The 22,373-nt window shown below is 39.0% G+C and overlaps 1 protein-coding gene across 3 annotated transcripts; it reads right to left on the minus strand.

Moving 5' to 3' along the window:
- Positions 1–1,390: 1,390 nt before the first annotated feature.
- LOC307002877 (uncharacterized protein) lies at positions 1,391–22,142 on the minus strand. 3 transcript variants are annotated; one of them, XM_079620822.1, is made up of 12 exons: positions 22,042–22,142; positions 14,709–14,750; positions 14,549–14,590; positions 12,205–12,226; positions 11,967–12,046; positions 7,489–7,626; positions 7,159–7,192; positions 5,663–5,688; positions 5,356–5,441; positions 5,013–5,233; positions 2,979–3,340; positions 1,391–2,896 (listed from the first exon to the last, which is right to left on the minus strand). In XM_079620822.1, exons 2-12 carry the CDS (start codon positions 14,740–14,742, stop codon positions 2,649–2,651), a joined length of 1,293 nt encoding a protein of 430 aa, XP_079476948.1. In that variant the 5' UTR covers positions 14,743–14,750; positions 22,042–22,142; the 3' UTR covers positions 1,391–2,648. The 3 variants fall into 3 exon arrangements, 2 of the variants coding, with proteins under 2 accessions (XP_079476948.1, XP_079476947.1); XR_013798569.1 differs by lacking the exon at positions 22,042–22,142 and having other exon boundaries at positions 1,392–2,208; positions 2,452–2,896; positions 14,709–14,774; XM_079620821.1 differs by lacking the exon at positions 22,042–22,142 and having other exon boundaries at positions 14,709–14,774.
- Positions 22,143–22,373: the final 231 nt, after the last annotated feature.

The raw sequence follows: 22,373 nt of genomic DNA on the forward strand, positions 1-22,373 counted from the left end.
TGTAAATGAGCATAAAAAGATTCAACATCTGAGACAAAAACTGAACAAATTTCACAGACATCTGACGAACAGAAATGGAATAATGAGTCCCTTAACAAAGCGCGGTCAATATCAAAAGTAACAGTATCTTGTGTGGCCAATTCGGCTTGTGCTTGGACCAATTGCAAGGACCGCAGCAGATTTGCCAATTCTTGCTGTGAGATGTTGCACACATCTGATGGGACACATAGTTACAAGTCATTTGGCACTGCAAGGACCATCAGCTGTCCGTCTCCCTGTAACTGGCTGGGTCCCAATTCGCCTACTTATACTACGACCTAAAAGTATGTACTAAAAAAGTAGGCAAGCTTTGAGACATAGGCCTACTACTTCGTCATCTTTAACGGACAGATCTGTCGCGTGCATCCTGTCAGTAAACTGCCCTGTCAATCATCTTGTCACAGTTAAAATCCTCCATTCAATCTAATTTAATTTCCTACCGTTTCGGAGTTTGAATATAATGATGCATTTAAAAGTTAATGGCTAAACGTGTCTTTACAAAAGTTCACAATGCTGCTGCAGATGCAATATAATGTAGACAACATTGAATAAATACATTTTCGTCAGGTTAGATACTGATAATTACCGGTAATCACTCAAACCCCTTTATCTAAACCTCTCTACATAACGCCGGACTCGCACGTCCTCCATGTATGTAGTTTTTTTAACACTTGTAGTTCTAACCGAATCCTCGCCCAACGCTCGATGGGTTGTTGGCAATATTAGCCATTCATCGATCTGCACTTCGGATTCTGACCGGAAATAGTAGACCATCCGGGTATCTTTGGAACACATTTCAACATACTACGATTTGGGACGTACTAATACTACTTTCGAACACTATTTAGGACGGATATGCGAATTGGGACGCAGCCACTGTCTCAGGCATCTTACATTGTGTTCACATCTGCAGTCCTCAAGCCTCCTGCAGAAGGCACGTTCAGTAAGTGATCAGGGACCCTAGAAATCTTTCTCCTGGTGTTTTTCAGAGACAGTAGAAAGGTCTCTTTAGTGTCCTAAGTTATTGTAGCTGTGACCTTAAGTGTCTACCGTCTGTAAACCGTTAGCTTATAGTTTATCGAATAAGCATAAAGAACATTGTAAATGTTTTCAATAATGATCTGTAAATCTTATATGGATTTTACATAATTATATTTAAAATACAGTATGAAAAAATTATATAGTTTATAAGTGTATATAAATTTAGTACTCAGCATAAATGAGTAAACACGTCTGAACAAAGATATTTCCCTATTTAAAATTCACTAACTATTACAATTCATGGAAAGATGACAACCCTGATCTCCAACTGTACTCAACACACTTGAAGCCTGAAAAAACAAGCAGTCTTTGTGCTTCTCAAACATTTTTATTTAGAAATAATAGATTTGAAATACAATCACAAATGCCAATATATTATATAATATTTGCAAAATTCCATATCTGTATTTCTATAATTAACCTGAATAACTTCACACAACAATATGAAAACTGCGTGATTAGCTTGTCTTCACAGTTATATATAGTTAATACATGGAAATTGAGACATGCACAGATTTGTTAATTAATATGGTGTGTATATATATATAATCTGCGTGCATTTACAGTACATATGTACTGTAAATGCAATGCACACAGATTTTACATACAAATCAGGTGTTTGCAGTTAGTGAAGGAGAACCATCGTTTAGCTAATAGTTACAAACCAATACAGTAGATTTGTCATTCAATGAAAAGAAATGATAAGAATATAAAAAGAAATAGCTTCTACAACTTAACAGTTGAGTTTGTCCATACGAATGTGAAAATATCCAAAAATATAAGTCAGAAATAATCTTCTTGTGAATCAGGATAAAACCCATTAATTGCTTTTAAACACACAATTGCAGTTAAATGTTAAAAGCACTTTTGAGCTATAGTGCATAAAGGCCAATTAAACCCCGAACAGACATTGGAATAGACCTGAGACTGATAAAATATCAAAATACAGTACGATTGAAATTGCTTAGGTATTGCAGTGCAACTTGTAATACATAAAATTTAACATTGCACAGCAAATTTAAAGGAGAGAACACAAAATACTGAATTACAAACCTTAAAATAACCTGAATGACTAAATAGCTTAATGCATCACTCCAGGATCCATCCGTTAATGGACTTGATGCACAGCTGCACTACTTCCTGAACTTTAGCCAGCTCCTTTGTTTCCTGTCTGCCATTATTGGACAAACTGATTAATCCAGGTGTGCCTGACCAACAACAATAATCAGACACACCTGGATTAATCAGTTTGTCCAATAATGGCAGACAGGAACAAAGGAGCTGGCTAAAGTTCAGGAAGTAGTGCAGCTGTGCATAAAGTCCATTGGGATGAAAACAAAATTCCAATGAGGGAAAAAAGCACAGATGCACAACATGCAATTGCATAATGCTGAGATATTGTTAAAGGTTCTAGCTTTCAAATATAATGGCTTTCACATTCAGTGGTCATTTAGCACTAACGATGAAAGATTATATTTCTCTTTAGTTCAGACCTCTAATGAAAATCAACATGGATGGGCTTCGAAATGACTGGAAATAGACCTCAATCCATATTTCTATCGTCTTTTCTAACACTGTTGTTTACATACAGTAAGGAACAAGTGAATGTCAGAGATTAGGTCAAAAGAGACGGAGAGAGGCTTGTACACAGTGCTGTTTTTCTCCCAAAGGTATGTCATGCCGATCTCCAGGGCAGGAGAGCTGCAGTGATCCAGGGACACGTTAAGCCAAGGGTCATTGACGACATTGACAACTTTCAACACAATGTGACGCATACATGCGTCAAGTGCCACACTCTCCACTTTAGCAAAGAACACTAGAAACACACACACAAACAAACAAGATTTAGTCAAATTCCCCGAAAAAATTATTTCGTTTTTTAGGTTGCACCACAATACCTGTTTTCTTGCATATGTCAGGAATCAGGTCCATTAGTGGTTTAAGTCCGTCTTCTGCGTGAGAGCGATTAGGGCTTGGTGTTGGTTTGAGATGTTCAGCACAGCAGCTCCACAGGGACGTGTTGTAGTAGTAATACCCACAGCATTGGTGATTTGGTTTGGTGTCATAAAGAACGGCATGGGTTGAGGAAGAACAGCAAATTTGATTGGTTTTATCTGTCAGCAAGAGGTTTCCACAGCACTCAGGTTTCGCTTTGTATTGGGAAATGTTGTGGAGATGACCCGAGCAGCACTTCATGAACTGCTTGTGGCGGTTATAGACATTTGAACCACAGCAGAAATTACCACTCTTCTTGTGGTGGCTGAATAGAAAAAAGTTGGAAAGAAAAGTCACTCAATAGGCAGCACAGATACAAATGTCAATTGCACCAGCGCATGACATTTTCCTTCACAGCACTCCTGTGGTCTGTATACATTATTGCAGTTATCTGCAATGAACCCCAATACTTGTTTCTTACTAATTTTGGGGTGTTGATTCAAAAATAACATGTCAACATGTTCAGGATAATGCTGAAAGAGCCATTCTTTGCTGTAATGGCAATGTGTCCTGCAAAGAAAAGGGATTCATTCAAACTATAGTCTCAAATATACTTTATAATCAAACTATCAACACTGTAATTTGAATGACCTCATCTGTGGCATTATGCCCGAGAAATGCAGATCTTGTTCAAACAAATCCATAGTGCTGTGGTCAGATGCTGTCCGAATTGTTTTTTTCTCACTGCTGTTATTTTAGTTTTATGGCGGCATTGGGATGTTCGCTAACAGTATACAGCTGCAAACGCATTTAAAACTTATTTTTATCCCCAAGCGCAAAAAAAATTTATTTTGCGGTGAGTATCTTGGGCCCTTTATCCTTTAAACACCAGAAAAACCGCCACAAAGAATTATGGCCAGTGACAGAAGAAAATGCAAAAATGACCAAATCCATCCAAAAAACGACAGAAAATTACAGATTTTGTGAAAAAAGCATATGTATAATCTTGTTTGTATTTATGTGAAGTTTGTGTGTATTTGAACATATTTTCCACTCCTTTGCAAATGTATGTTAAATTATACATTTTGAATCCTTCTTTTTGACTGCTTTTGTTATTTAGATAAGTGCATGATACTGACACATATATAATTAAAAAAATATTATTTTGTGAAAAAAATCTACTTTATTAAAGTAATAAAATTACTTTAGACAATGGAAAGTTTTTATTGACAGTTTTTCTAACTCTGCATCATCAAACTAGGTAACATTAGGTATTTTTTCGCATTTTCTTGTAAGGTAATTTTTTTTCAATCAATTTTATAATTAATTCAGGTATCTTTCATTTTTGATTATATAATAATAATAAGTAAATAATTTAATTCAGTTTTTATTCAAATTATTGACAGTAAGAAGTCATTTTAGGGTTGTTAGTGGTTTTAAAATGGGTTGTTGGTTTATTGGTTGAGACTCCCGGTCTCGAGCGGTGCCAGAATTATCCTTGGCATTTGCCTCTACATGCATCAGTTAGACTTGAATTTCCAGTTGGAGACAATGACTCATTTTTCATGATTTTTCCTAAAGCTACTAGATTTTCAGAGAATCACAGGGACTGCTATTTGTTCTCCCTTGAGCAGGACTTTACATAGAAAAACCAGTGAGTAACTTTTTATATTGTATAAAGTGCTTTACCCCTGAAGAAAAGATCAGTACTTTAGACAAATATGCCATTCTACATAAGGTTGCCCCCTCCTGGTGGACGTGTAAATCAAGGGTCAAGGTTTGGCTGTTTAGTATCTTATCCCTGTACCATCTAAATATTTTGACATTTTGCCCATTGAAGGTCATTTAAAAGTAGCCGTGCATTGTAAAGTAATGCGAAGTATTGCCCCTTGAGAATGTAAATTGCACGACCAGTCGAATGCTACTTATATTTGGTTTCAAAATTAAATTAACATGAGCAAAAAATATCAAATCAAATCAAACTTTTGTACTCCTACCTGTGTCCATTACAGCAAATATGTGTTGTAGGACTGAAGGTTTTTTCTCCACAACAGTGCTCGCCAAGACGGGGACGGGCAGACAGGTTGCAGGTAGTGTTTGCTGGAGTATATACAACACCTGCGACACACTCGGATTTCTTAGAAACGTTGATGTGAAGGGTTCCATTGCAGCACAGCACATGTTCATCGACCGGAGTGTACATATATGTACCACAGCACTGAAGGACACAGGTAGACAGTATATTAATGCATGCAGGGTTTTTGTGTTCACAGAAATCCCCAATTTATTTGAATGGGATGTTCTATAATGCTTAATCTAAGTGTTACAAGGCAATACTACCTTATGAAGTGCTGATGCCCTATACTGAGTCCCTGAGCAACACATGTATTTCTCTGGATCGTAGGTTTTTGATCCACACTTCAATTCTAGAAGAGAAAGGAATTAGTGAGAGCATGGAATTAATTGCTACAATAATCACAAAATTACCAGTGATGTTGAGAACGATTTATAGAAGTTAATGCCTGAAAAATATCAGCTTAGGCAACTATCAAAAGATACTGAAACGCAACAGTCTCTCAATCACTGTCTGATCGAGAGAGGGAGATTTGTCAAAAATAATAGACAATTAGGATGCCAAGAGCTTTACCTGGTTTGGTGGGACTGCTTGTAGAGCTGTCCAGTAACACAAACACACACACAAACAAACACATAGTGGTGTAAAGTATTTGAGAAAATAGAATTAGTTATTGTACGCAAGTATATTTTTGGCTACTTTGTTGTAGTTTGACTGTTTCAAAGATACAAAGCAACCTTTAATCTCTACTTGACTAAATACTAAGTATATATACTCATTTTTCATGGCACCAAACTTTTTCTGCATCAACAGGGCATTGAAGGTACTGTACTGAACAAAATTATAAATGCAACACTTATTTTTTGCCCCCATTTTCCATGAGCTGAACTCAAAGATCTAAGACTTTCTCTATGTACACAAAAGGCCTATTTCTCTCAAATATTGTTAACAAATCTAAATCTGTGTTAGTGAGCACTTCTCCTTTGCCGAGATAATCCCTCCACCTCACAGGTGTGGCATATCGAGATGCTGATTACACAGCATGATTATTGCACAGGTGTGCCTTAGGCTGGCCACAATAAAAAGCCACTCTAAAATGTGCAGTTTTATCACACAGCACAATGCCAAAAATGTTGCAAGTTTTGAGGGAGCGTGCAATTGGCATGCTGACTGCAGGAATGTCCACTAGAGCTGTTGCCCATGATTTGAATGTTTATTTCTCTACCATAAGCCGCCTCAGAGAATTTGGCAGTACATCCAACAGGCCTCGCAACCGCAGACAACGTGTAACCACACCAGCCCTTGATTTATTGCAATATTGAGGTGTTTTATTTCAACTTTAGAAAATAAACAAGTGCTTGCTCTCCTCACAAATCAACTGTCTTGGCATGTCTCTTAAGTGTCAAGGACTAGTGCATCTTTGAACCAACGTTCAAAATGAGTAAAACACTTAAGTACTGTTAAAATTAGATACTCTAGGGGCTGATTTTACAGACAGGGTTTAGATTTTGTGCATTTTATAATACATTTTCCCAGTGGTACGGGATTATTAGAATGGATTTTTAAAAATCATTTTTATAGAAACTGCACTCACAAAGAGTATGGCTAATAATTCACTATTTAAAAAAATATCACTGATATTTTCAGATTTTCCATGGTTTTGGGAAACCTGAGCATAACAATTTTTGCAAATCAATTTAAACTTTGGGTTGCTTTAATCATTAATTAAATTACGGAAGAATTTTGATAATGAAAAGTGCTAAAGTAAAGTTTGTATTCAAGAGAAACGTTGTTACTTTGTTGTCTCTTGTGTGGCACAGAAGCGCTTCTGAAGTGGCAATGTGTTTGTTTTTTGCACACTGTTTAATGCTGCTCAGAGGTGGCATAAATGCATTTACACAGCAATTTTAATAATATATTTTTATACTATAGGGGCTAAGGTGGGTCAGAGCAGGAATAACTTAGTCCTGCTGTTAAGTAGCATATCTTTACACAGAGTTTTGAGCAGCCTTAAATCAGCTGTGTAAAGATGCCATGTAAACATTTTTGATCAGGACTGTATTACTCACCCGGTCGGATGAGAGCCTTTCTGGCCTTCAGAATCTGTGAGAAAAAGATTCAGAATATAACTGACAAAAAGAAGAAACAAACATAAAACTGTACGTGCTATATATAGACACACATCAGAGCAGAGTTATATTTTTCATACCACAACACAAATGAGTCATCATTAGGTACAAGGCTGTAAATGAGTGTAAGGAGTTATACTCCACTTCATTATAAAATAAGTGATTACAAGACATCCTTGATCTAATGGTATGAAGATCCAACAATCTTGATCAAATCTTAGCCATGTCAAAACTGAACAATGCAAAGTGTTCAAGTCGCATCAAGTCTACCTTTGTCCCCGTAGCATGTCATGCGAGCACTGGTTCGAGTGACAACTTTGTGATTACAGCAAATCTCATTTAGGGGATTGAAAGCTACAGATCCACAGCAGTCAGCCACCAGCTGGCTTAATCCAGAAGTTATGACACCTGCAACACATTAAAGTAAAAAAATATATAAAAAAATACATACTACAGTGTTCAGTCTTTGCCATTTTTTTTGCAATTCAGATTTCCTTTCTTTTCCTTCCCATAAATCATTACATGAATTACATATGTCACATAGGAATTGGACAAGGAAACTGAAACACTGGCCAATATATGCTGTCTTCGGAGGACGCATTCCAGGGTAGGAATCCAAAGTGAGCTTTACTTCCTGACTGTGGAAAAGCACTTATTGGAAGTCAAACCCCAAAAGACATCGACGCCTGATGGAATAAAGGCCAAGTACTGAGGGAATGTGCAATTCAGCTGAAGGGAGTGTTGTCAGCTTTTACAACAGACTCTTGATTGTAATATTGTACCCCAGCCCAGTTCAGGCCTGGAAGGAACTTACCATTACCATTATCCCATTGCCAAAAAAACCCCACAAGCTATAAGGAGCTTGAGGATTATTGACCAGTGGCTTTAAGATCTGTGCTCTGTAAGGGTGCTTTCACATCTGTAGTTCGGTTCATTTGGTCCAGATCAAGGGAGAAAAATTATAGCATAGCACTGTGGTCCCAATCAGTTGATGAAACCAACCAAATACAGTCACGTGACAACATCCACATCACTCTTTGGCTAGATGGGTCTCGAACGTATTTTCATAACTGAACTTCCAACAGAACTGACGGAAGTAAACAAAGAGGAGGAAAATCCGGCAGACAACACGCCGCTTTACTATGGAGAAACGACTGCGTGGGCTGATTGTATCTCTGGTCATAGTTTATTATTCTATAGTTTGTCTACACCACTTTAGGCAAACAATAACATTTGAGAATAAAGCGAGGATGCGGCTTGAAAATAATGTTTTATGCAATGTAGGCTACGCGGCGAGTCACTTCAGGAGGAGGCAACGAGTGCATTAATGTTGCTAAACAGTGACATAAACACAGTGACTACGGCTGCTGGTTTAGTCCAAAAATGCGCAGTTCTTTGGCAGTTGGGTCTGTTCGAGGTCGGATCATGTTCTCACCACAGAGTTCGTTTGAAAGCGTACCGAGACCATTTGCGTAGAGTTGGGGTTGCGAAGAGGCCACCCTCACTCTTCTGGACGAGGTGGCAAAACATGGATGCGGCAGACTCCTGTTATAGGATTTTATTTATAGACTTCTCTTCTGCCTTTAATATGGGGAATATAAACACACTTCTGTGGCATTTGGAGGAATTGCATGTGCATGTCAAAACTGTGAACTTTGTGTGTGAACTTTGATTTTATGGATTAATAGTTTCTTACTGGACCGTCCACAACATGTGCTGGTTAATGGCAGAGAGTCAGAGAATGTGGTTTTAAATACTGGTCTCCCACAGGGATGTGTTTTATCTCCAATTATTTTTTCTATTTATAAAACTGAGATGACGTGTAATAAGGATCATTTGATGCTTATAAAATACGCAGACGACATGGCATTGGTGGGATGTGTGAAGGATTTTCAATCATTGGATAATTTGTTATTTGTTATTTTTTTACAACCTGGATGAAGGAAAGTTCTTTGCAGCGTAATACTAGTAAAACTAAAGAAATGTGCTGTGGGACTAATAATGCAGGTATGCTTTTTAAGCCTTTGTCAACTAATGGAGAGGAAGTTGAGCAAGTACAGTAGGATCTTTTAAATATTAAGGTACAGAAATTGACCACAACTATACATTTGATATGCATTAAGAAGGCTTATCAACGTCTAGGCTTATTGAGGAAACTGAGGAATTTTGATATTGAAAAGGACATTCTGATGTCGTGATGTAGTATATAAATCACTTATTGAATCTGTGTTCACATTTAATATTGTATCTTGGTTCAACTCTCTATCTCTCTCTCTGTTAAAAGTAAAAACAGACTTTAAAGGATTGTAAATTTGGCTAGTAAAACAATTGGGGAGAAACAAGGATCGCTTACAGATCTTTACACAGTGGGAGTAAAAAAGGAAAGTTATTGTGACGGATTCTTCCCATCTTCTATACAGTTACTTCCTTCTAGCAGATGGTATAAGTACCTTTGGTAAAAAAGACCACATATAAGAAGACTTATTCCAACTGCTATTGGTATTTTAAATGGGATCTTAAAGGTGCTCTAAGCGATCTCAGACGTTTTTTAGGCCAAAACATTTTTTTTCACAAACGCAAATATCTCACAAACGCTAGCTGCCTGTCCCCTGAACACACTGTAAAAAAACGCGGTCTCTGCAGACAGCCCAAGCTCCACAAACAGCAGCAAAAACAAACTGATCAATAAACAGAGCAACCCGCAGCACGAAACATAACAAACTGTTCCAGCCAATAACCGACAAGAATGATGTGGGGTGGGGTTTGGGGGGTTATTGCGTGGATGAGGAGGAGGGAGCCTCTAGCTAGCCTATGTTTTGTTTGATAATAATTCAAACATCAACAAGAGGTTACGCAAACCGAGATCGCTTAGAGCACCTTTAAGATGAATATTGTTTTTCTTAAGAATTGTGTAGGTCTTAATGTTGTAGGGTTTAAAAATGATGTTATGCAGTTTTTTTTTTTTTTTTTTTAGTTTTTTTTTTTAATGTATTGTATTGTATAGTTTGTTGAGCCCTGTGGGGATAGACAACGTTTTTTTTTATTGAATTGCATCTTCACTGATTGGATATTGATTCCAAATGACGGTTGAATTAGCAGAGCGATAGCACAGAAGTACATAAAATATTGCAATTAACAGTTCAGAAGAGGACAAATTGTTGGTGCGCATTTCGCTGGCTCATCTGGGACCAGGACAGCAAGTCTTTGTGGTGTATGGAGAGCCACGATATCCAGGGTAAAGTCGGCATAATTAAGTTGTTACATTTATATAGCACTTTTCTTTTCTAGGTACTCAAAGCGCTTTTACATATCGACGGGGGAATCTCCTCAACCACCACCAATGTGCAGCATCACCTGGATGATGCGACGGCAGCCATATTGCGCCAGAACGCCAACAACACACCAGCTTACTGGTGGAGAGGAGACAGAGTGATGAAGCCAATCAGTAGATATGGGGATGATTAGGAGGCCATGATGGACCGAGGCCAATGGGCAAATTTGGCCAGGACACCGGGGTTAAATCTCTACTCTTTTTCCGAAGGACATCCTGGGATTTTTAATGACCACAGAGTTTCAGGACCTCGGTTTAATGTCTCATCCGAAGGACGGCGCTCTTTTGACAGTATAGTGTCCCCGTCATTATACTGGGGCGTTAGGACCCACACAGGGTGAGTAGTGCCCCCTGCTGGCCTCACTAACACCTCTTCCAGCAGCAACCTGGTTTTCTCAGGAGGTCTCCCATCCAGGTACTGACCAGGCTCAACCCTGCTTAGCTTCAGTGGGCAACCAGTCTTGGGCTACAGGCTGCTGGCATGCCTCCATGAAGGACGAACCACATCCAACAGGAGTAACTGTCGACACAAGAGCAAGCTGTCTGACAGGGATGTCCACATACTAACTCGGATTGTATCCCAAAAAAACTAAACCACAACCGCCCAACTCAATGCAGAATTAAACTTGCATCTCGACTTTTCTGTTTTCACAAAAACGGTTAAACTGTTCGTCAAATGGTTCACAGGGTCTGTAATTATGGTCGGGCTGCTAGAGCCAAACCTTTGGTCACTCGTGCCAATGGAAAAAGTCGGTTTCATTGGATCCAACAGTGTAAAACTTGGGCTGTGGACAAAGGGAAACATGTGTGGACAATCCTCAAAGAAGCTGAACACCCGGACAGCTGCTGGCCAGAGTGAAGCACTGCGGTGGATCAGTGATGGTTTGCGCTGCAATATCATGCCATTCCCTACAGTTCTTGATGGGCGTCACTGCCAAGAACTACTGAACCATCCTGGAGGACCATGTTGCCATGCATAAGGATGATAATGCACCAATACACACAGCAAGACTGGTGACAGAATGGTTTGATGAACATGAAAGATGAACATCTCCCATGGCCTGCACAGTCACCAGATCTCATTATTATTGAGCCACTTTGGGGTGTTTTGGAGGAGCAAGTCAGAAAGTGTTTTCCTCCAGCAGCATCACCGCGCAGTGACCTGGATACTGTTCTGCAAGAGGAATGCCTCAAAATCCTTCCGGCCGCTGTGAAGGGACTTGTATCTGTCATTCCCAAGACAATGGAAAAGATAATTTTGGGAGCATTTATTCCAATGATTTATTGTGGTGTAAAACCAGATGTTTCAGTTTCACTGTCCAACCTTTAACGGTTTACTTCCTAAACTATTTGTGAATCACATCTTCCTACAGTGACTCAGCAGCCACAAACTGAGAGTTGCAAGAGTCTTTCCTACCATTACAGCAGGAATTTGTTGAGCTGATGTAAAACTCATTTCCACATGGCAGCCAAGGCCCACTGGAACCCGTGTTGCTGCTGACATTATAAACAGGACAAATCAGTCTAATTTTATGTTTACCAAAACATTCTGTAAGTGGTTTATGGTCAAATAAATGAACAATAATAATAAAAATCTCTCTGAAACCATGTTCAGAGGCTCTCTTATTCTTAAGGATCTGTGTATGGTCACTTACTGGCTTCCAGTGTCAGGAATTCCTGAGGAACAAAGAGATTATTCATTATAAAAAGTGGTAACTGGAGTCATTTTGAATATGAAATGTACTTAATGCAAGTTCCTTATTATGAACAATTGAATACTATTTGTAATCTTGAATCAATATGCAATAACTTAATATGCCTCTTTTTTTGCTGATGTCATCATAATGGCATGAAAAAGGGAATGAGAAGGGAGATCCCTATTCTGGTGTGTAACACACACTTTTCAAAATGCCTGACAGTAAAAAATAAACCTCTCCCTACATTTTTAGTGAAAAAAAGAAAAAGAAAAAGAAGCATTGTGAAGCCTAATGTTGTTCCAAACTCAAGTATCTTTCATCTTTCAAAAGAAAAATGTCAAGATGTTTTTTTCTTCTTTTTCTTTTCATTCATACAATGGTCAGAGAGGTCCAAAAATACTTTCATTGAATGGACAAAAACAGTTCTTCAAAATATCTTCTTTTGTTTTCCACAGAAGGAAGCCAAACAGGTTTGTAATGCCTTTGTGTGAGTAAATGATAAAGTGATACATTAAAAAAATTAAGTATTTATATTTTTAGCCGAACTATCTAACATTTTTAACCTAACCTAATCCACTGGAGTCAGTGAATTTTCTTGCAAAAGTTCATACTTTTATTAATGGGAATCATGTTGTGGGGTTGAATGTGGGGTCTGCTTTTCTTCTTTTAATATGTGAAGTATTTTAAGCACCACATATTAATGATTTAAATCTCTCACCTTACTCCCTACTGTACTCTCACCTTAACACCAATTCACACACTGCTCTGACAGAAGCCAACCAGCAACAGACACGTTTGTTGGCTTCTGTTGGATTGCGTGTAATACACACGCACCTCACACCACTAATTCTACCCAAACGTATAATACACACGCACCCCACACCACTATTAAACCTACCCTATAACCAACCCATGCGTATGCACGTAAAAACTAATTTTTGCGTATAAATTACACGATAAACACACTGCGTGCTATAGAGACGCATTTAGTGTGATCGGGTTGATTGATTCAGCATTTCTCTGGTCTTGGAATATCTTGTGTAATCTGGTGACTGTCAGAGCAATGTAAATTGTCCCTAAAGGGATAGTTCACCCATCACATAATTTACTCACCCTCAAGTTGTTCCAAACCTGTACGGATTTCTCCTTTTCTGTTGAACACAAAATAAGACATTTTAAAGAATGTTGGTAATCAAACAGTTGACAGTATAGCCATTGACTTCCATAGTAGGAAAATAAATACTATGAAAGTCAATGGCTACCGTCAATTGTAGGCTAATGGTTACCAACATTCTTCAAAATATCTTCTTTTGTGCTCAACAGAAGAAAGCAACTCATACAAAGTTTGGAACACTTGAGGGTGTGCAAATGATGATAAAATCAATACTTAAAGGCTATTTCTTTCTGAAAACAGAGAATGAGACTATTTCTATGCTAAGCATTCAACAAAGCATAAAAATACATGTCAAAACAGAAAGCAAAACAGCGGAATTCATCACAAAATATAATCTAAAAGTTTGGAACAGTAAACATGTTTTCGCGTAATTACAACAACGAGAGTCTCAGGTCGGGGGAACGAGAGAAAAAACACCGTAGCCTATTGCCTAGAGGCGCGTTTTTTAAAAGTTGAACTTCTTGAACTCGTTGTTGAACTTTAGCGCCGCGTTTTTAGAACGCCGTGTCGCGCTGCAAAAGACGCTAAAACACGCGTTTTTCAAAGATAAACAACAACAAAGTAGCGCAGTGGAATAAAAAAACGCGTCCTGTGTAAATGGTCCCAAATCATGCCAAGACTAATCAACTGCTACACTACCACAAAAACACGGTCCCTTGACGCCCAGTCAACCCGTATCCAGTGTCGGTGGGTTTGTAACAGTTCCTTACTTTCCCTTGTTCACTGGCTGTCTGTGTTTACTAAACTCCCAGATACGAAATCAGCTTTCTCTCTCTACTTTGAGCGCGCTCCACCGGCAGCAACTTCATCACTCGACTAAACTAGGCTACTGAAAAAAATGTGCATTAGCCTACTTATACAGCGCATCAAAACGTCCCCGCCTCCATCCAGAAAAAACTCTGACACACTAAATAATTGTGGCAAATCAATCTCCACATTCGTGGTTGCAGATATAAATCCTTAACAAGGCACTGCTTTATATAAACCACTAATATTAAAATGACTTAATTATTAATTTGAATGAACTAGCCTACTCATATAAATAACAATTATATAACACTGAAAAAATTAATAGTAGCCTAAATACAAGCATGTCTAAAGTTTAATTTGAGTGTTTAGGCTACTTACCTTGCGCAGATAATGTGGCAATAATGCACACTATTGTCACACCTGCAATAAAATAAAATAAATGCAATAAAAATAATAATAATAATAATATTTAAAAATAATATTTATACAAAACAAATCTATAAGGCAACTCAAAAATTAAAAAAATGTGCTATCATACATGAAGTGGATGTGTAGATGGACAATCCCTCCATGGTCAACCCTGTTCCAAAAAGTTTGAATATCCAAAGATGATGCGATGAGAATTTATTCACTCTAAAATATAACTTAAGCCCCGCCTCTCTTCAGGGTGCACCATTGAAACAAGGAAGGACTACAGATTGTGATACCCAACAGCACACAACGGAAGTTACAAGTATGGACATGATACAGTAGACCAATTCATATTTCATTTGTCAGACGTTTGGCACCACTTGCATCATTGCACGGGAGTTTGATTAGTGAACTGAACAGTTACTGAGATACTTTAGTAATGATCTCTGAAGAGTTTCTAGTGCTAGTTGTTTTTGATAAGTTTGTTGTAAATGCATCCTTTGGGCATTGTTTAATATCATTACATTATAAGCCAGTGGTTCAGCCCTGTTCCCGGATTCGTGGGGATCATATTTCACTTAAGTATTTTAAAAATTCCGTTCAGCAGGAGTGAGCAGTGGCTAGATTTTTTTTTTTTTACTGGAAAAATATGTTCTCCACTTGTACACAATGGTCACAAGATAAAGACGTGTGCACACAAGATATAGACATAGTCATAATGGAAACTTTGCTGTGTTCCTTTTTTGTAAGTTGTTTTAGATAAAAGCATCTTACATATAGCCTAATGTAATTAATATTAGTATTATTATTATTTGAGTTTATTTTTAATTGTTAAATAACCTAACATTTTACAGTTTTGGAAATGTTTTTGTATTATATATTTACAATATATTTCTTTTTTATATGTGAAGTGATTTTTGATTATTATATTATAGCTACTGAGGTTATTCCCCCCAAAATTGCGTGTTACCTTATATGCTACTCTCGAAACGCTGACACAGTCGCGTCACCCAACTCTCTCGTTTATTAGAAAATTCAGGAAATTATCCATTTTTGAAAATAAAGTTTATAAACACAATGCAATGCGTCGGCTACGTAACAGAGGGCCTGGTTGAATCTGCCGGCACCGACTGGGGAGCCACAAATCCGTGCGTACAGTTTACAAACCCGTGGGAACGGATTGCGAAAGCGTGCGCACGCGGTTTATGAATTTGTGGGTACAGATTGCAAAAACTGAACGCACGGTTTACATCTTAGAGCGCGGGTACGGTTTATTAACCCGTGGGCACGATTTGTTAAACCGAGGGAACAGTTTGAGAATTCGTGTGTACGGTTTATAAACTGAGCGCACGGATTGATTTTTTTTCTCTCCCACAGGTGACTTCCCGGGCTCCGTACTAAAGTCATACATTTGTGAAAAAAAAAAACGAACATAAACATTTATTTTAAGTATAATAAATAAAACATAAAAAGCAAAGGCAGATCAGAACATTTAATGAACAAAACCGGGTTCTGTATGGCAGACTTAACGTTAGTCGAAAGTCGGCCGATAAAGGTCGGTAACCGGGAAAACATCCACAAATCCAGAGTAAAGAAACGAATGAGACTAAATAGCGGACAAATCAAATGAAAAACTAAAACAGTGCGAGCGAGGCTACATTAGTCACATTAAATTAAAGTTGTAGTTTGTGTTTGGCAATACACACGTAGGCCTTGGTCGATGAATGAGAACATGATGAGCCCAACAGGTGGTTGGAATTTAAAAGGCTGATTTTCGCACTTCAGGGCATTGAGTAGGCTACATTATGTAGTCCAGTGGTTGTCCAGACACCATAGGCACAACCATAAGCAATGGCCCTGAACGGTGGTTTAATGTCAATTGTGTCAACGCTGTAACAACCTTCATCACGCAACGTAGTTAGCAACCTTTTGGCCATGTTGTACAAACGTTGTTAGAGCATTGTGCCAACGTTCTGTGTTTACTGGGATGATAACCAAATGGTATAGGCCTAGCTCATTTGATTTTACGATGTCACTCCTCTCCAGTAGATTGGGACTGGCATCGTACATCTCTCAACTTTGAACTATGGTTCTGAAGGGTTGGTCAAAATCCCTTGTCTCTTCAGTCAGTTATATATATATTTCATTCTATATCCTTTTGAATGCTTACATTACTTTTATACAAATCAATAATCAAATATATATATGCATTATCACATAATCATTTCTATATTCTTTTGTGCTTGTGAAATTATATATTTTCTCTAGAGCAATGCCATTTCTCTGCTTTTCTTCCTGAGGAGTTATGTTTTGGCTAACTGATAATACGAAGCTCAAGCACTCTTCGGCCTTGGCGATGTTATTTGGTGGTGTTCTGTGTGTGTGCGTTTGACTTTATACGTAGGCATTTGGGACACAACGCTCAGCCTCATCGGCGCTCTCCTCTAACCTGCGAGGTCAAAACTGACCTACATCTAAGGATTGGCGACAGCTATCCTAACTAGCTATCCTCAGGTCTTTACACTGGCTTCCAGTCACATTTAGGATTGATTTTAAAGTATTATTACTGGTATATAAATCATTTAATGGCCTAGGTCCTAAATACATTGCAGATATGCTCACTGAATATAAACCCAACAGATCACTGAGATCATTAGGATCACATCAACTAGAAATACCAAGGGTTCACTCAAAGCAAGGAGAGTCCGCTTTTAGCTATTATGCCAGCCGCAGCTGGAACCAGCTTCCAGAAGAGATCAGGTGTGCTCCTACAGTAGCCACATTCAAATCCAGACTCAAAACACATCTGTTTAGCTTTGCATTTACTGAATGAGCATTGTGCCACTGTTCGATATTAAAGTTTTAGTCTGAGAAAGAGCTAAGAATGTGAATGCTGGGCTAAGGAAAGTGAAAAGAATGTGCAAGTAAATGAAAGAGAAAAGAAAGTTGATACAGGGAAGTCGTAAGAAGATTGAAAGAGAATAGAAAGTTGATAGATGGTAAGTAAGAAGATTGAAAGAGAAAAGGAAGTAAGAAGATTGAAAGAGAAAAGGAAGTTGATAGATGGCAAGTCGTAAGAAGATTGAAAGAGAAAAGGAAGTTGATAGATGGCAAGTCGTAAGAAGATTGAAAGATAATAGAAAGTTGATAGATGGCAAGTCGTAAGAAGATTGAAAGAGAATAGAAAGTTGATAGATGGTAAGAAGATTGAAAGAGAATAGAAAGTTGATAGATGGTAAGAAGATTGAAAGAGAAAAGAAAGTTGATGCATGTAAGTTGTAAGAAGATCCTTTTAAAAGAAAGATCTATAATAGCTACCGGTCGATATAAAATACGTCCGACTGTTTGCACTGTATTTTATTTTTTTATTTTATTTTCCAAACTGTGATTCAGGAAGATTTTATTAATTTTTAGGGCTGTCTGATTGGAAGAGATTTTGAAGGGGAACGGGAGAGCTTCACTCCGACGAGGCGAGTGAAGATTATCTATACTATGGAGAGTATAGAGGTTCGCTGTTTGTTTAAAACAGCAAAAGTGAAACGTGCTCTGTGGGGGCCCAGTGGGGCAATACTGGTGTGGTACACCACCCCAGCAGAGGACGTCCCTGGATTAGGTCCAGTGGCACCGCAAACCTGCTCAATCGCTTCCATCTCAGATAGGGGTGATTATTAATTATCAGGGCTGTCTGATTGGAAGAGATTTTGAAGGGGAACGGGAGAGCTTCACTCCGACGAGGCGAGTGAAGATTATCTATACTACGGAGAGTATAGAGGTTCGCTGTTTGTTTAAAACAGCAAAAGTGAAACGTGCTCTGTGGGGGCCCAGTGGGGCAATACTGGTGTGGTACACCACCCCAGCAGAGGACGTCCCTGGATTGTAGGTCCAGTGGCACCGCAAACCTGCTCAGTCACTTCCATCTCAGACACGGTTTTAATTATTCTTATTTCTTTTGATTATTTTAATTTCTTCTATGTAAAGCACTTTGAATTACCACTGTTTAGCTTTGCATTTACTGAATGAGCACTGTGCCACTGTTCGTCCGACTGTTTGCACTGTATTTTATTTTCTAAACTGTTTTAATTATTCTTATTTCTTTTATTATCTATGTAATTATTTTTATTTTTATTTCTTCTATGTAAAGCACTTTGAATTACCACTGTGTATGAAATGTGCTATATAAATAAACTTGCCTTGCCTTGCCTTGCCTTGCCTTGCCTTGCCTTGCCTTGCCTTGCCTTGCCTTGCCTTGCCTTGCCTTGCCTTGCCTTGCCTAACTAATGGCGATAGTCACCTCTATCTGCTCACACGTGTGAAATTGTTTAGGGTTTTATGTTCTCTTAGCCAATCAGATGTATGATGATGCGATGCTTGCCCTTGCAAAATGGTATAATTGGTGTATTATTTTGTGTAAGGTAGAGTTGGCTTGCGACCTCCTCGTGAGACTTTGACGCTCGCTCTACCAATGAAACTGCAAACTATTCTTCAGTAAATTTTTATCCTTTTGATTGAACTTCACGACTCCTGGTCTTCTTTCATCATATCTGGTCTCGGGTCTTATAACTGTTACCCCCTAACAGTTCACTTCATCATGAAATGTTTTGCGCTTTCTGTTGAGCTTCTGTTTAAACTCTGTAGAAGGCGAAGCATCACATTTTGTTGCAAAAAGACAGGCAACTGCAGCTTTCTCAAACACACCCTCTCTGCACGGGGAGAATAACTTTCATTTTGGTAATACTCGAGTCACAACCGCATTTTCAGCTAAGTGAACAGTGTGAACACAGATTATGCTAAAATTATAGTAATAAAGGCTATACATTTACATTTACATTTATTCATTTAGCAGACGCTTTTATCCAAAGCGACTTACAAATGAGAAACAATAGAAGCAATTAAACTAGCAGTAGACCAACAGTAAGTGCTATGGCCCTTCACAGTACAATCCAACTTTTTTTTTTTAAGTTAGAATAGAGAATATAAGTTATCTTATAGTAATATAAATATACTTTCATGTACTTTTCAGGGTTTAACAATGACTGCCCAATGGCACAGGGCCAGCGTGAAAGACACTCGGGACACTCAGATGACGTAATCAGACATCCCAAGTCTCCCGGAAGTTCAGGGAGTCTCCCGCATATTGATAGAGGTTTCCCTGATGCCCGCAAAATCTCCCGGAATCTAGAGCGAGCGAGCAAGAGCGGGCTTTTATCTCTACTCCCGAACCGAATTAATCAGAACCGAACTCGTGGGACTTGTGTGACTCAATGATAATGGGGGTTAATGGGTTGTGGTTTTATTGGAACATCTTTGGCTGCTTTTACACTTGGCATTTTACACGATCAAGCAGATCGGATCATTAGCCAATCAGGACACGGTGCGTTTACATTTGTTCATATTAAGTAACCTCTGTATCTGGATAACTGATCGGATTTCTGTTTCTGCATAATATTTAAATTAGGTCTGTAGCACGACACCAAATTAAGAGTAAAGATAATACAAATTAAAGGAGAACTCCGGTGCAAAATGAACCTTTGGTCTAATTACACATTGTTACCTAGTCAACCGTTATCTGAGATTTGTTTTCATGATTATCGAATGTAAATAGTTTTATTTATAAAAACAGTTTAGCCTATAACGCTAGTATATAGGGCATTGAGTAATGACAAATAAAAATCGCTTGTTAATACCACTAACAAGGCTCAAAATAGCCCCACACTAACACGGTAGCATAATGAGGGTCCTTACATGCAAACCGAAGCATTGAGAACTTTGACATTGTCCAGACAGTTTAATAAGAAGATATTTTATACATAGTCAACTTTGCGTATACAGGCAGAAGCCATCTTTGAAAAACAGTCTCTATCAGTCGATCTACGAACGCCGATCCAAGTGCGCTGGAGGGGTTCTAGCAGACCAATCACAGTGCTTGCGTCCGCGTAGAATTGACGCGTTGTTACATTTTTGGAGAGGTGCACGTCAGGGTACGGCAAAGGGTACGGCGTATGGTACACGTCTATGCGTATGCTACGCCGTACCTACTGCGCGCACCCAACGCAGAAGTATAAATTGGCCTTAAGGAAGCGACCAAGCGCTGTGGTCACGAGATGATGGGTCACGACGGGTCACTTTTGGTAGTCTTTTGGTGACGTGACGAACCTGAAGTCACTGGGAATAAGTTTCATTTGTCTAAACTGGCCATTATTTTCTGAGAGCACGTGGGGAGACTGCGGGGATTTATATGACGTCCACCTGTGAATGCAGACACGTTGGCTAGATTGCGTTTGCATTACACTGAGATCCGATCACAATGTGTCCTTGACCACCTCCGGACCTGAGCACGTTGATCGGATCACATTCCCATCAGAAACGCATTTACATTTCAATGTGTATGTGGACAACATCTGGATACAGGTTGCATGTTAATGCCAAGTGTAAACACACCTGGACATAAATTTTTGCAAACTGTTCAGAGGGTATAAATTAGATTATTTAAATGCTGTAAATCAAATCAAATTCATATTTCTTTTTTAAGCTTGGGGTCGTGGCAAAGTCAGGCCAATGTTGAGTCTAATAGGTCGTTTTTGTGGTGTGTTGGCACTAAACTGCCATGAGACTTTTTGGCTGATTCAGCGTGTTGAATCAGCATCCCGTTTCCACCGCGGGAACTTTCCCCAGGAACCAGGAACTTTGGGCTGGTACTCGGTGTGTTTACACCGCAGGAACCAGGGTCTAAATGAAGTTCCGGGTAAATATTTCCCCCTCCGAAAGTCCCTGCTCGCGAGGTAGTACATTTTCAAAGTTCAGGAACTTTCGGGGGTGGGACTTGTGCGCTGAACATGCTGATTGGTTGTGTTCACGCCGCATTTTGACTGGAGGACTCCACGCAGCATTCTATTTTAACCGTGTATACTGTCTATGATTTTAACCGGCATTTTTAAAAATCTATTGCGGTTCGTGGCTTCATGCATCAAGAGTTGTCTGTCTGCAAATATGGAATTTAATAAAAAATAAAATAAAAAAAACAGCTGGACCGACGACGAGGTTCAGGCTGTATTAAGCGTATTTGTGTAACAGGAAATTTTCTGCGCGTTCGTCCCAGCCATCTCACATTCAATGTCCGCAATACATCACAAACACAACTACAGCACAGTTTGAATCTCGTCCATACTTATTATAAATGTGGCGCTCAAAACTGATTACTGTGGGTCGCAGACTGGGAGGTGCAGTCGCGTGCAGTTTATAATCTTCCCGGTACTTTAGACCGCGGTGTAAACGCAGAGAGCAACCGGTCTGGGGCAAAAAAAGTTCCTGGGAAAAAAGTTCCGGGTAATTTCGGTGGATTTTTCGGCGGCTAATTACTCTGTTTGGTTGTTCAGCTTTGCTAACCAGTGCACAAGAACAACAATTAAAGTAATGAAAGCAAGCAAATAATGAAGTCAAGAGAGCCCCTAAAATCCCTGAACCTTTGTAGATTGTGTAGACAGCCTTCCTGCTGATAGTTATTCCCCTTCACACAGGTGCAGAACGGATGTGCTAGTTCTCTGATGGTTGTTGTCTTTGCGGTGCATGTGTTTACAGCAGGGGTTCAATCTTCAGCTGGCTGGCAGGAGCCGCCACTGGCATGTCACGTGACCTGTTAGTGGCTGACTGGCAGCTGCCAATGTGATTCTGGCATATCACGTGACCTGTCAGTGGCTGGCTAGTTGTCTGGCAATCTGACTTTGGCATGTTTCAGAAACCATTGATTTTTGGCAGTTTTTGTGTTTTGTGTTCCTCCCTCTCTAGCTTAGGCTAT

This window comes from Phoxinus phoxinus (assembly GCF_949152265.1).
Source record: "Phoxinus phoxinus genome assembly, chromosome: 8".
NCBI classification, from domain to species: domain Eukaryota; kingdom Metazoa; phylum Chordata; class Actinopteri; order Cypriniformes; family Leuciscidae; genus Phoxinus; species Phoxinus phoxinus.

Bases quoted from the DNA above. Each gene is read 5' to 3' on its own strand.
- LOC307002877 (XM_079620822.1), bottom strand. From the start codon at position 14,742: ATGGAGGGATTGTCCATCTACACATCCACTTCAT. The intron at 12,047-12,204 runs GTAAGTGACCAT...TTATAATGTCAG, and splicing joins ATTCCTGACACTGGAAGCCA to CAGCAACACGGGTTCCAGTG. The intron at 2,897-2,978 runs GTATTGTGGTGC...GTGTGTTTCTAG, and splicing joins TGACATATGCAAGAAAACAG to TGTTCTTTGCTAAAGTGGAG.